Source organism: Apium graveolens, chromosome 4 (genome assembly GCF_009905375.1).
Source record: "Apium graveolens cultivar Ventura chromosome 4, ASM990537v1, whole genome shotgun sequence".
Taxonomy (NCBI): domain Eukaryota; kingdom Viridiplantae; phylum Streptophyta; class Magnoliopsida; order Apiales; family Apiaceae; genus Apium; species Apium graveolens.
In genome coordinates, this window is record NC_133650.1 from 63,767,722 (window position 1) to 63,782,037 (window position 14,316).

Genomic DNA, 14,316 nt, shown 5'->3' on the forward strand with positions numbered 1-14,316 from the left:
GGAGACTAAGAACTAAACCAAAGCATAGTTCAGTGTACACAAGATGACTATGATGACCTCAAGTCTAAGGATACTTGTACAACTATCACTATGTCAACAACTGCTGACACGTGAGTGAACTCCATCAGTTGTTCAGCTGTGTGAGTCATGTTCAGTTAACTTATTCTATAATAAGCACCTACATACTAGCTATAGTGTCACCACACAAATGTCTATGAGAACAGACATCCTTCATAATGAAGCAAACATAGTATGTATCGATCTTTGTGGATTACTAATTACCAGTTAGTAATCTTACGACCAGGAAATATTTAAGTTTAGAGTTATCATCTTTTAGGTCTCATTATTATGATCTCATCATAATCCATAAAAAACTTTACTCTAAACTATGGTATATCTTATTTAAACACTTAAATAGATAAAGCCCGCAATTAAACCAAAATAAGTCTTTTATTAATATCAATGAAATCAAAACAGATTACACAAAAGTTATTCCTAAATCATCATACATGATTGGACTTAGGACACATCTCTTTCAATCTCCCACTTGTACTAAAGCCAATCACTCTGGTATCTAATACCCATCTTGTCTTTATGACGATCAAAGTGACTTTAAGAAAGTGGCTTTGTGAGCGGGTCTGCTACGTTGTTATGTGTGTCAACTCTCTTGACGTCTCCTTTTTCAATAGAATACAAGAAATGTTACCGCGCTCTCACTAACCTTTTTGTAGACACATGGTTCATCTATGTTTTTGATAAAACCAAACTCTTTGATTGTCTCATCAAAACGGATGTTCCATCTACGAAAAGCTTTCTTTAAACCATATATGGTTCGCAGCAGCTTACACACTAGGTGTTCATTTCCCTTGGGAAAAAAACCCTCTGGCTGTGTCATATACACTTCCTCTTCAAGTTTCCCATTGAGGAAGGCCGTTTTCACGTCCATTTGCCAGATCTCATAGTCGTAGTAAGCAGCAATCGCAAGCAAAATCCGAATTGATTTTAACAGGGCTACAGGCAAAAAAGTTTCATCAAAGTCAACCCCTTGCCTTTGTCTGAATCCTTTTGCCATGAGCCTGGCCTTATAGGTCTCCACCTTCCCATCTGCTCCAATCTTTCTTTTGTATACCCACTTGCACCCAATAGGCTTAACACCATCAGGCGCCTCAACCAGAGTCCATACTTCATTGGTATACATAGATTCCATTTCGGATTTCATGGCACAATGCCATTTCTCTGAGTCAACAATACTCATAGCCTCATTATAGGTCACAGGGTCGTCATCATCAATGATTGACAACTCATTGTCATTCTCAATAACAAGGCCATAATACCTCTCAGGTTGGCGAGACACTCTCCCTGACCTACGAATGGGCTGTTCCACAGAAGGTTGTTCATTCTGAACAGGTGTTTCCACTTGATCCGTAGTAGTTTGTGCTTCTTGAACTTCATCAAGTTCAATTTTGCTTCCACTGTTTCCTTCAAGGATAAACTGCTTTTCCAAGAAGGTAGCATATCTGGAGACAAACACCCGATGATCGGTGTAAAAGTAATACCCTACAGTCTCTTTAGGATATCCCACAAAATTACATTTTACAGATCGAGATTCCAGTTTATCTGGGTCAACTTTCTTGACATAAGGTGGACATCCCCAAATCTTAACGTATTTAAGACCCGGTTTCCTTTCTTTCCATATCTCATATGGAGTTTGAGGAACAGATTTGGAAGGCACCTTATTCAGTAAATATGGTGAGGTTTCCAATGCATAAACCCACAGAAATACTGGAAGATTTGCATAGCTCATCATGGACCGAACCATGTCTAACAAAGTTCGATTTCTCCTTTCAGATACCCCATTCAACTGTGGAGTATATGGAGGAGTCCACTGGGAGACTATACCATTTTCTTTGAGATAAGCTCGAAACTCTCCATTCAAGTATTCACCACCTCGATCTGATCGAAGAGTTACAATACTATATTTGGTTTGTTTATCCACCTCATACTTACATTCTTTGAACTTTTCAAAGGCTTCAGACTTGTGTTTCATCAAATACACATATCTGAATCTAGATCGATCATCTATGAAAGCAATGAAGTACGAAAATCCACCCATGACTTGCGTAGACATTGGTCCATATACATCTGTGTGTACCAATCCTAGCAAATCTGCAGCCCTCTCTCCATGTCCACTAAATGGAGATTTGGTCATTTTACCCAATAGACAAGACTCGCATGTAGGATATGATTCAAAATCAAAGGGGTCAAGTAACCCTTCCTTATGCAATGTCCGCAGTCTATTTTCACTAATATGACCAAGTCCGCAGTGCCATAAGAAAGTGAGATTTTCATCATCCCTTTTTCTTTTATTAGTATGTTCAATTTGTAGTATATTATGCTCTACATCACATACATACAGACCATTGTTTAAAATACCACTTCCATAAAGAACGTTATCTCTAAGAATTGAACATTTATTATTCTGAATAACAAACAAAAATCCAGCCAAGTCTAACATGGAATAGAAATAATATTCCTCACAATCGAGGGAACAAAATAACAATTATTTAGGACAATAGTCTTGCCCGTAGGCATATGTAAATGAAATGATCCTACAGCTTCAGCAGCAACTCTTGCTCCATTTCCCATCCGTAGAATCACCTCCTCTTCTTCAAGAGTCCTACTTCTCCTTAGTCCCTGCAACGAATTGCAAATATGAGAACCACATGCGGTATCTAATACCCAAGTAGAAATTTGACTTAGTGACATATTAACTTCGATCATGAACATACCTGAATCAGAAGCGGTAGTCCCACTACCCTTCTTATTCTTCAATTCTGCAAGGTAAACCTTGTAGTTCCTCTTCTAGTGCCCCACCTTGTTACAGTGAAAGCAAACAGCTTTGCTCTTCGGGTCTTCAGCTTTTGGTGGAACCGGATTTTTCTCACCTACTTTCTTCTTCTTGGAAGGGTTCTTCTTCCTTTTCTAAGGATTGGAACCTTCACCAATTAGAAGAACAGAACTCTTCCTAGGGGAAAATTCGATTCCGCAGTCTTCAACATGTTGTGGAGTTCAGGCAGGCTGACATCTAGCTTATTCATGTGAAAGTTCACAACAAACTGCGAGAACGAACTCGGAAGTGATTGCAAGACCAAGTCTTGGCTCAGCTCCCCATCCATGGCAAAACCAAGTTGTCCAAGACGTTCAATCAAATTGATCATCTTAAGTACATGGTCATTCACATATGATCCCTTAGACATCCTACAACCGAACAGTTCCTTCGATATCTCATATCGAGCTGTCCTCCCTGCCACATCATACAACTCTTGTAGATGCATAAGGATAGTGTGAGCATCCATATGCTCATGTTGCTTCTGTAGCTCAATGTTCATGGAAGCTGGCATGATTCATGGAGCAACATTTGCATCATCTATCCACTTACGATACATAACATGTTCCTCATTATGTGCATCGCTAGTAGGTTCAGTAGGCTTAGGTGAGTCAAGCACATATTCCAAGTTCTCAACCCTGAGAACAATTCTCAAGTTTCGAAGCCAGTCAGCAAAATTAGGACCAGTCAACTTGTGAGCATCTAGTATACTCCGGAGTGATAGTGCAGAAGATATAACGAATATAGTAAATCTGTAAATGATGAACACATAACAACACTTAGCAAATATTCAATTTCATTTCAAGACACTATATGAGTCGGGTCTTTATTCATAAGTGGCTCCCACTAGTTTATCTAATTTATACAACCCCTAAGTGAAAATTAAGCATTCATAATGCTAGTGGGAATAGGGATCGTACATTCCATCACACAACCTCGGCTGTAGCACGAAACATCATGTGATGTTCAATAGGCATACAACTCTTGTCAATTACATCTTATGTTATTCCCTAATAAAACTTTAGCCTCTTGAATAATTGAGACACGACTGTAGCACGACAAACTCAATATTCTAAGTCAAGTCTAACCCAACATTTCGTACAATTGAATCAGTCTCCAACGACCCACGGCTGTAGCACGTAATGACCTTTAGATTCTAATTCAATGTACACATCTCTATGTAATAGAAAAGTATTTCTTATTTCGAAATCAAAGCCCTCGGCTGTAGCACGAAACGACAATGATTTAAAAATAAGAACCACTTTCTACCATGTTGGAAGGCTATGACCGACACAAACCCGTTGTGTCATTGGCCAATTACTACTTGATATTATTTAATTTTAGAGGGATTATATTATGTTACAATCATAATCATATTATAAAGAGATTCTTACTTTTAAATTAAATATTTCAAATCAATAATCGATAATCAGATGATTCCCAGATCGGGGGGAGCATTGTCAAGAGGCGTCACTTAATACCCCTTTCTTACAGATAAAAATCTGCTTTTGACAGAATCATCCTTTCTCTCAATAATGAAAATTCATATTTAATTACGTGTTTCATAAATACAAGAATCTCATGATTGTATTCATAATAATATTGTTTAGGCAAGAAACGATTCCTATTCTAGATTTTCTAGAGCACCCCTTATATTGATTTAAGTTCACCTAAATCTATCATCGCATGGTAAACATAGTCATATATCTCATACATAAAATTAAATAAACAAGTAAATGTAAAGTGCAATAAAGTAAATGTATTTGGTTATGACCCCATCCTATGTGATCTTTATCAAGCTCATGATAAAGATCAAGGTCAATCTAATATGGTGATGGAAATAAATACAACTACTTATTACATAAGTCTTCTTATTTGTTTAGACTTCTTGTATGCCTCGTCTTCTTCTTTGTATCACCTCCATTGGATAGCCTTCTTGAGTCTTCAATTACATTACATAGATTGAAAGTAAAACTAATCTAATGAACTTACAAGAATAACTCGAGTTACATTCGAGATTTATGATTACAAAGATTGACGACATGCAAGTCGTATTTAAAACCAAAACCAAAACCATTACACTAAGGTCGAAAGGCCATAACCATCCACCATGCTCATACAACACATAAAAGCATGTTAAAATACATAATCTGATCTTAACATATCATATTATCCATGATCTAATCATAAAAAAAAATGACAAAAATCAGAAAAATCAGAATCAAATCAGAAAAACAAGAATCACTGTTTACGGACAGTAAACAATGTCAAACGCCATACAGACGAGTCGTTGATAGCTTTTGCTATCAGTTTTGTTCAGACGCTCGTTTACCTATGGAATAGGGTATTCGTTTGCGTAAATCAAACACCAGACCCAGATTTCAGCAAATCTGCAGCAGCCAATTCAGAATCCGTATCTAATATGATTCTCATAATTAGAACAAACATAAATCATGTATATATTAGTATATATACAGATTACATAATCATCTTATGATTATACAACTCACATGAATATCATATATTCAAAACCATACATATATAAACATATTATATCAACATCAAATCATGGCGAATCACGTACATGCTCATATATCGAAAACAGTTAAACACATAAACGAATTAAAAACTTTTCGCAAGTAGCTTTGATGCCATTGAAGGGTTTTAACACATAAATGCAACGAAAACGTAATTTTAAATCTTAAAAAAAACCGAAACCCTCCGCAGGATCCATGCGAAAAATAATATTTAATTCGTAGTTCAGTATGTTTACCTTAAGAAGCTTTACGTTAATGGAAAGATGGAGGTCTTTAATAGCAATCCAAGAACGATGAGCGGAGATCCCTAGCAGCTGCTCCTCAAGTGTGAAGCACTCCACTGGTATCCACCAAGAGATAAATGTAATGGAGGAGGAAGAGGTTGAGAGAATTAGTTGCCTCCCTCTATTTCTACTTTAGAATTAGAGTTTCTATTTGGGTTGAGGCAATAGGGTTTAAAATAGTATATTTATTGGCAAAATTTTCAGCTGAAAATTTTCCATAAAAATTATTATTATTAACCCTTTAATTGATTATTCTTATTAACCAATTAACTAATAATTAAAACACCTTTTAATCATTAATCACTTTTCTAAACACTTTAGAAAAATAATTCTCTCACTTGATTTAATTTCCAAAATTAAATTCTTAATTAATAATATTAAGAATTAATAAAATCTCATATAATCAATTATTAAATCTGCTAATTAATTATTTATTTCACAAATAAATAATTACCAGTCATTATTAATTAATTCCTCCACCATTAAATTATTCTCTTTTATGGTGTGACCCTGTAGGTTCAATATTAAGCCAATAGTAGAAATAAATAATAATAAAACTATTTTATCATTATTTATATAAATTCTCTAATTCATTAAATATGATTAATTAATAAATTAATTATATTTATTCTACATCGTGAGGGATACTTCTCAGCATATCGCGACTATCCGGATAATACGAATTCACTGCTTAGAATACCAAGAAGCTATTCAGTGAGTAGTTACCGTACAATCAATTCCTTCTACCCTGCAATGTCACGATTTAATACAAGACATGGAACTTGTGTCAAGCCTATCTTATTTAATCATTTGCTTTCCCATTCACTATGCTTAGTTCTATTTAATGTAAATTAGAAACTCCTTTTTAATTTCATTCACACTAGCCAGAGATTCCTGAACTAGCATAAGTGGATCAACATTGAACATTCTCTTCCTTCACTGGAAGGGGTAGATCCTTTATTGATCATACACTATCTTCGTGTACAAATTCCTATACCCAGTAGAGCCCTTATAATTGTCCCTAGAGACTAAGAACTAAACCAAAGCATAGTTCAGTGACACAAGATGACTATGATGACCTCAAGTCTAAGGATACTTGTACAACTATCACTATGTGAACAACTGCTGACACGTGAGTGAACTCCATCAGTTGTTCAGCTGTGTGAGTCATGTTCAGTGAACTTATTCTATAATAAGCACCTACATACTAGCTACAGTGTCACCACACAAATGTCTATGAGAACAGACATCCTTCATAATGAAGCATGCATAGTATGTACCGATCTTTGCGAATTACTAATTACCAGTTAGTAATCCTACGACCAGGAAATATTTAAGTTTAGAGTTATCATCTTTTAGGTCTCATTATTATGATCTCATCATAATCCATAAAAAACTTTACTCTAAACTTTGGTATATCTTATTTAAACACTTAAATAGATAAAGCCCGTAATTAAACCAAAACAAGTCTTTTATTAATATCAATGTAATCAAAAAAGATTACATAAAAGTTATTCCTAAATCATCATACATGATTGGACTTAGGACACATCTCTTTCAGGCCTAGCCTAAGACATGGTTATAATCGACCAAAATTCATGTTTACCCAGTCGTGCCCTGTTCTGAGCTACTCTCGGATATGGGGGCGTGCACCTACCTAAATGCAAGTTTCTCATTGAATCAAAGCCACTTGACTCAAGTACAACTCAAGTCCTAACTCCTGTAAACTCAGGCCTAGAAAGGCCTCACTCAAACTCACCTAAAACATCCTATACTTTTGATGAAAAATTCTGCTTCTTTGTACCTAGTGTTCCTCCTTCCACCTTAACTTCCAACTTAACACCAAAACCAACAATTACGCCGAAAAATCTAACCTACAATGTACAAAACCCTACTAACTATCATTTTATGGAAATTACGAGCATAAATCTAGCCATATAAGTCATTTACCGAGGCAAAAACAGAGGATAGCAGTGCAGATTTTTACATATGCGATTTCAAGTAGAAATTCGAACTAAAAATACATGGTATCAACTTGATGGCTACTAAATTTAATCATGACTTATCAAGGAACATAGCATACTATAATTTCAAAGAAAAAACTATGGCATGTATTGTACAAAAACTCAAATTTAAGTCACATACCACATTTGTCCAAAATATCACTTATATCATGACATGCAAGTACTAACTTCAATTTTTATCATAAAAATCATGGCATGCAAGGATGGAAACTTTGTGAAATACTTTTTTAAAAGATCAGAGGTTCTTTAAAAGCCACATGCATAGTCTCTTTCGTTTTGAAAACAAACAAACTAACACACACACAACAAAATTCATTCGGCTCCTTGTGTGTCATTGCCGAATGCTTGAGGTCAAGATCATGGCTTGAAAATAGAAGCAAAACACTTCGTCAAGACCATCTCTTGCTCAAGTTTTATGAGCCATATTGAGTTCAACTCTAGATTCATAAGAATCAAAGTTAAACCCTTGGCTTTTACCACATGCAATTAAGAAACTAACCTTAAATGAAGATATAGCACTAAGTGTAGATGACCCTTGCTTAGATGAGTTGAAAGGTGTAAGAAAATGAGGAAATGAGGAAGAAAATAAAATGGGTGGGGAGGGTTTTAGGCGCGGCTGAGAGGGAGTATGGAGAGGAGAGAATGGAGTGATGTGTGTGGTGAGAGAAATGATGTGAGGTTGAGTGCTTTGATTAGCTTTTGTTTCATTCAAGTAGTAGTGGAGTTTGCTTTTACCATTATATCCTTCATCTAGTACTAGCAAGATTTTGCATGCAAGGGTTTATGGGTCATTTAGTTGGTCAAATGGAGTTAGTGGAGGGTGAAAGGTCGGTCTTACCCTTGATTTCTATTTGGGTGGAATTTGCATGCAAGGGTACACTTGTAATTAAATAACTATTAAAAGTATAATTAAAAAGAATGAGTTTTAGTAATTAAAATATAAATCCATAAATCACAAAATTAATACCATAAATACTATGAGATTTTAGAAATTTAATAAAATTATTTTTAAAAAATTTCGGACAAGAATATATATTAAAAGAGTTTTCTAATATTATCATACTAATAAATAAATCATGTAAAATATAACTAACACATTATAAATAACACAAACAATTGCAAGTAAATTGACTCTATTCCACAATATCAGAATATAATTTATCGCCTAATCGCAACTATTCAAATAACACTAAATCGCGAGAATCTCAGTTATTACTTAATCGCGTAGTCGCAACTATTCACATATTATCAAATTGCGCTACCTATGTAATCGCATAACGAAAATCTTACTCTCCTACAAAAGGTATACTCTTAAAAATATTCCAGCAACATTCGCAATGCCATACAACATAATTATAAACAATATATAACGAATCCGCATAATTGCCATTATATCACATAATATATATGAATATATATATCAAACTTATAAAATAGTTCAAATATTTACCGGTTGTCATATCCTCTCCCCCTTATAGGATTCTGCCCTCAAAATCTAGGAGAATATTTGAGGATATCGATTCCACATTTCAGATTCTAACTTCCACGTAGCCTCTTCAACTTTAGGATTCTTCTACAATACTTTCACCAAATTTAATGATTTATTTCTAAGAGTTCTCTCTTGTCGATCCAGTATCTACACAGGTTGCTCTTCATAAGATAAGTCATCCTGAATCTCTACTGGTTCAATCTCTAATACATGATTAGCATCCGAATTATACTTCTATATCAATGAGACATAAAATACATTATGCACGTGCGGATATTGTGGTGGCAAGGCTAGCTCATAGGCAACTTTCCCTACTTGGTTCAAAATTTCAAAAGGTCTAATGTATCTTGGAGCTAATTTCCCTTTCTTACCGAATCGGGTCAAACCCTTCCATGGTGATACTTTTAGAAATGCAGCTTTCCCAATTTCGAATTTCACATCTTTCCGGGCGAGGTCCGCGTATTTCTTTTGTCTACCCTGAGCAGCAATGAGTCTCTTTTTGATCACAGTGATGGTGTCCTTCATTTGCTGAACCAATTCAGGTCCAAAAATCTTTCTTTCCTCAACTTCATCCCAAATCGCCAGTGTTCTACACTTTTGCCCATATAAAGCTTCGTATGGTGGCATGCCAATACTTGAATGGTAACTATTGTTATATGAGAATTCTACGAGTGGTAGATGATCGTCCCAACTTCCTAAAAAATCAATTACACAACTTCACAACATATCTTCAATGGTTTGGATTGTTCGTTCGCTTTGGCCATCGATTTGTGGATGATATGCCGTACTCATGTTTAATTTCGTTCCAAGATTTTCTTGAAATTGCCTCCAGAACCTTGAGTTGAATCGCGGGTCTCGATCCGAAACTATCGATATTGGTACACGATGGCGTAACACGATTTCGCGTGCATACATGTAAAATAGTCTGTCTAACGAAGACTTCTCATTGATTGGAAGAAAATATGCCGATTTCGTAAGGCGGTCAACTATCACCCAAATTGCGTCATGTCCAGAACGTGTTCACGGTAATCCTACTACAAAATCCTTGGCAATATTTTCCCACTTCCATTCTGGAATCTTTAATGGTTGAATCAAACCACTTGGTTTCTGATGTTCTGCTTTCACTCTTTGGCATGTGTCGCATCTTAAAACCTATTATGCTATTTCTCTTTTCATGTTCGGCCACCAGAAACTCTTCTTCAAATCATGGTACATCTTGGTACTTCCCGGGTGAATCGAAAATCTTGAGTTGTGCGCTTCTTGTAAAATATCATTCTTCAATTCAGCCACATTTGGAATCCAAATTCTTGTCAAAAATCACAACACACCTTGTTTGTCTTTTTGTGTATATATCTCTTCTCCCGTCAACTGATTGTTTTCCTGAGTCATCATTTCATATTGGCATTTCTTTATCCTCTCTAGTAGTGTTGTTTGAAATGTAATGGAATAACACATTTCTTCCACTCTTCCATGATCACAAAGCTCTAATTGAAAATTTTCAACTTCAACAAATAATTCCTTCGGCATTGTTATCATTTTTAACTTTTCCTTCCTACTCAAAGCGTCTGCTACCATGTTGGCCTATCCTGGATGATATTATATCAAACAATCGTAGTCTTTGATCAATTCCAACCATCGACGCTGTCTCATATTTAGCTCCTTCTGAGTAAAGTGGTACTTTAAACTTTTGTGATCCGTGTATATCTTGCACGTTTCTCCATATAAGTAGTGTCTCCATAGTTTCAAAGCAAACACTATCGCAGCTAATTCTAAGTCATGAGTCGGGTACTTCTGTTCATGCGGTTTAAGTTGTCTTGAAGTTGCATCAATACACATCCAATTTGTTTATAAGAGGTGTCATTATATATCACAAAATCTCCCTTATCATCTGGTAATGCTAAAACCGGAGCAATTACCAATCTTTGCTTCAATTCTTGAAAACTACTTTCACATTTCTCCGTCCATTCAAATTTCTCATTCTTCCTTGTCAATTTGGTCAGTGGTACGGTAATCTTCAAAAAATCCTTTACAAATCTTCTGTAGGATCCCGCTAGTCCCATAAAACTTCTCAGTTCTATTGGCATCTTCGGTGCCTCCCAATTCATTACAACCTCAATCTTTTCAGGATCTACTCTAATTCCCTCACTTCCAACAATGTGTACTAGAAATCTTACTTCAGTTAACCAAAACTCGCATTTCGAGAACTTGGCATACAATCTCTCCTTCTGCAATACTTCCAAGACTATCCCTAGATGTTCTGCGTGATCAGCTTCTGTCTTTGAATATACTAAAATATCATCGATGAAAACTATGACAAACTTGTCCAAATACTCCTTGAATACTCGATTCATTAAATCCATGAAAGCAGCCGGTGCATTCGTCAACCTAAAAGCCATAACGAGAAATTTTTAATGTCCATATCTTGTTCGAAAAGTTGTTTTCGGTATGTCTTAAGACTTAATCTTCAACTGGTGGTATCCCGATCACAAATCAATCTTCGAAAAACAAGAGGCTCCTTTGAGTTGGTCAAACAGATCATCAATCCTAGGAAAAGGGTATCTATTCTTAATCGTCAACTTGTTCAATTCTCGATAATCTATACAAAGTCTCATGCTTTTATCCTTCTTTTTCATAAACAACACTGGTGCGCCCCACGGTAAAACACTTGGTCTTATAAATCCCTTGTCTAGTAGTTCTTCTATTTGCTTTGCTAATTCCTTTATCTCTGTTGGTGCCATCCTATATGGAGCTTTCGAAACCGGTTCGGTGTCGGGTGCAAGGTCTATTGTAAATTCAATTTATCGGTCCGCGGGTGAGCCAGGAAGCTCTTTAGGAAAAATGTCTAGAAAATATGTACTACTGGAATGTCTTCCGGATTAGAAACTTCTCTACCCTTATCAATTACATACACAAATATGCAGCGCATCCTTTCCGAATCAACTTCTTTGCTTGCATCGAGGTGAGGAATGTCTGAGTTTGCCTTTAGCCCTTGAATGTCACTTTCTTACCTTGAGGTGTACTCAATACTACCCTTTTATCCTTACAGTCTATTTAAGCACTAAAACTTGTCAGCCAATCCATCCATAAGATCACGTCAAATTTGCCTAATTGGAAAGGAATAAGGTTCACAGGAAAAACGTGTCTGGCTATCTCTATTGTACAATGAGGGAAAATATGATTTACAGATACCATATCTTGATTAGCTAAGATAATGAAAAAGGGTTCATGCATCAATTGGGTTTCACAATTTAACTTATCAACAAAAGACTTCGAAATAAATGACCTTGTGGCTCCCGAATCAATCAATACTTTAGCACTAGCAACATTCACAGAAAGCGTACCTGACACCACATCGGAACTTTGAATTGCATCCTTCACGTTCATGTTGAAAGTTTTTGCTTGAGCTGGATAAGTTAAAGTTGGATAATTTGAAGATGATGCCATCTGAGGTTGATTGAAAGACATTGGGAATGATGGGGTTGGCATAGGAGTTGCTTGATTCACAGGGTAGGGTACAGTAGTCATTTGCAGTAATTGATTGTTACCCACTCCTTTACATTCTCATGACACATTTCCTACTTTCCCAGACTTATAACATGTGATGTTGGCCTTTTGGTTCTTGCATTCATGAGCATAATGGCCCTTTGCGTGACACTTGAAACAAATTACATTCGCCTTGTTGCAGATTCCCGTATGTCGCCTATTACAAATCTTACATTCCAGAACTGATCCTTGCGGGGGTTTCTGTTCATTAGTTGATTGAGATCTTATTTCTTGTGATTTATTCCCAAAATCTTTCTTCTTGAAGTTCCCGGGTCCACTCTGAGGTATAATCCTTTGATTAGTTCTCTGATTCTGGCCCTTGTAACTTGAGCCTTCTTCTCCCGTTTCGAATATTCTTTTCTTGGTGCCTTTCTCCTTTTGATTTTGCTCACTCTCGCCTTCAATTACCATCTCCTTCTGAACCACTTCAACATAAGTAGTCAACTCAAAAGCTGCCACATGACTCCTTAACCAAGGCTTCAATCCCTGTTGGAATCTTTCTGCCATTTTTCTCTTCAGAATCAACATACTCTCCCATAAATCTAGAAAGTTCAGTAAACTTCTTCTCATATTCTCCAACTATCATATTGTCTTGCTTCAACTCGAAGAACTTCATCTCCATTTGTGTTTGCATATAGCAAGGAAAATACTTATCCAAAAACATTCTCTTAAACCTATCCCAAGTAGTAACTTCAGCAGCTTCTAAAGCTTTCGCCGAATCCCACCAATAGTTTGCTTCGCCTTTAAGAAAGTAAGTGGCATACTCCACCTTCTGATTATCTCCAACATTTTTTAAGGCAAAGGCCTTTTCCATTTCCTTAATCCAAGCATGAGCTTCTACCGAGTCTTAAGTTCCTCTAATTTCTGGGGGTTTTACAGATTGGAATGTTTTGAAAGTAGTGACGTTTGCTGGGGGTGGTTGGGGTGGGTGCATTTGTTGAAGAAGTTGTTGCTGTTGGGCTATAGTATTAGTTTGTTGGCGTACCAATTCCATAAGTTGTGCTATATCAGGGTTTTGATTTTTTCCTTCATTTTCTTGGTTATTTATGGGTCTTCCTCGGGCTCTCTTAGGTGCCATTTTCTGAAATAAGAGTTATACAGTTTGGGTGATAAAAAATTAGGGTATTATTTGCAGGCATCATGGTATACAGTTTTTAATATAACAATAAAGGTAATGCATGGTGATAAGTAAGAAATTTAAAAGAGCAAATATAGGAATCAAGGAAAGTGCATAATTGAATTTAACATGGTTCAAGTCGAAAGGTACGAATTACAAGGTACAAATACGAATACATATCCGAATTAAAACAGTACGAGAGTCTAGAAACCGAAACAAATAACATGGTAATAAAAGGAGCAGCCTAATCCAAGCAACTAAAGGTCAAGTCCCCTAGAACTCGTCCTAAGCCTCCTCCTCGGACTCCTCCTTACAGGTCCTTGCTATGTCGGGGGTAGTGTCCTCACGTAGCATCTTGACCACGCTCCCAAGCTTATCCACTATCATCTGCATAGTAATCTGACTGGTCCAGTAGCAATGCACGGACATCTCCTC

The 14,316-nt window shown here is 36.3% G+C and overlaps 1 protein-coding gene across 1 annotated transcript; it reads right to left on the reverse strand.

The window, feature by feature from the left end:
• Positions 1–13,209: 13,209 nt before the first annotated feature.
• On the reverse strand, positions 13,210–13,578 carry LOC141718586 (uncharacterized). The gene has a single exon (XM_074520965.1). The coding sequence runs from the start codon at positions 13,576–13,578 to the stop codon at positions 13,210–13,212; it is 369 nt and encodes a 122-aa protein (XP_074377066.1).
• Positions 13,579–14,316: the final 738 nt, after the last annotated feature.

What these genes read in the sequence shown, in the direction of transcription:
- LOC141718586 (XM_074520965.1), bottom strand. Translation starts at nt 13,578, where the DNA reads ATGGAAAAGGCCTTTGCCTTAAAAAATGTTGGAGATAATCAGAAGGTG.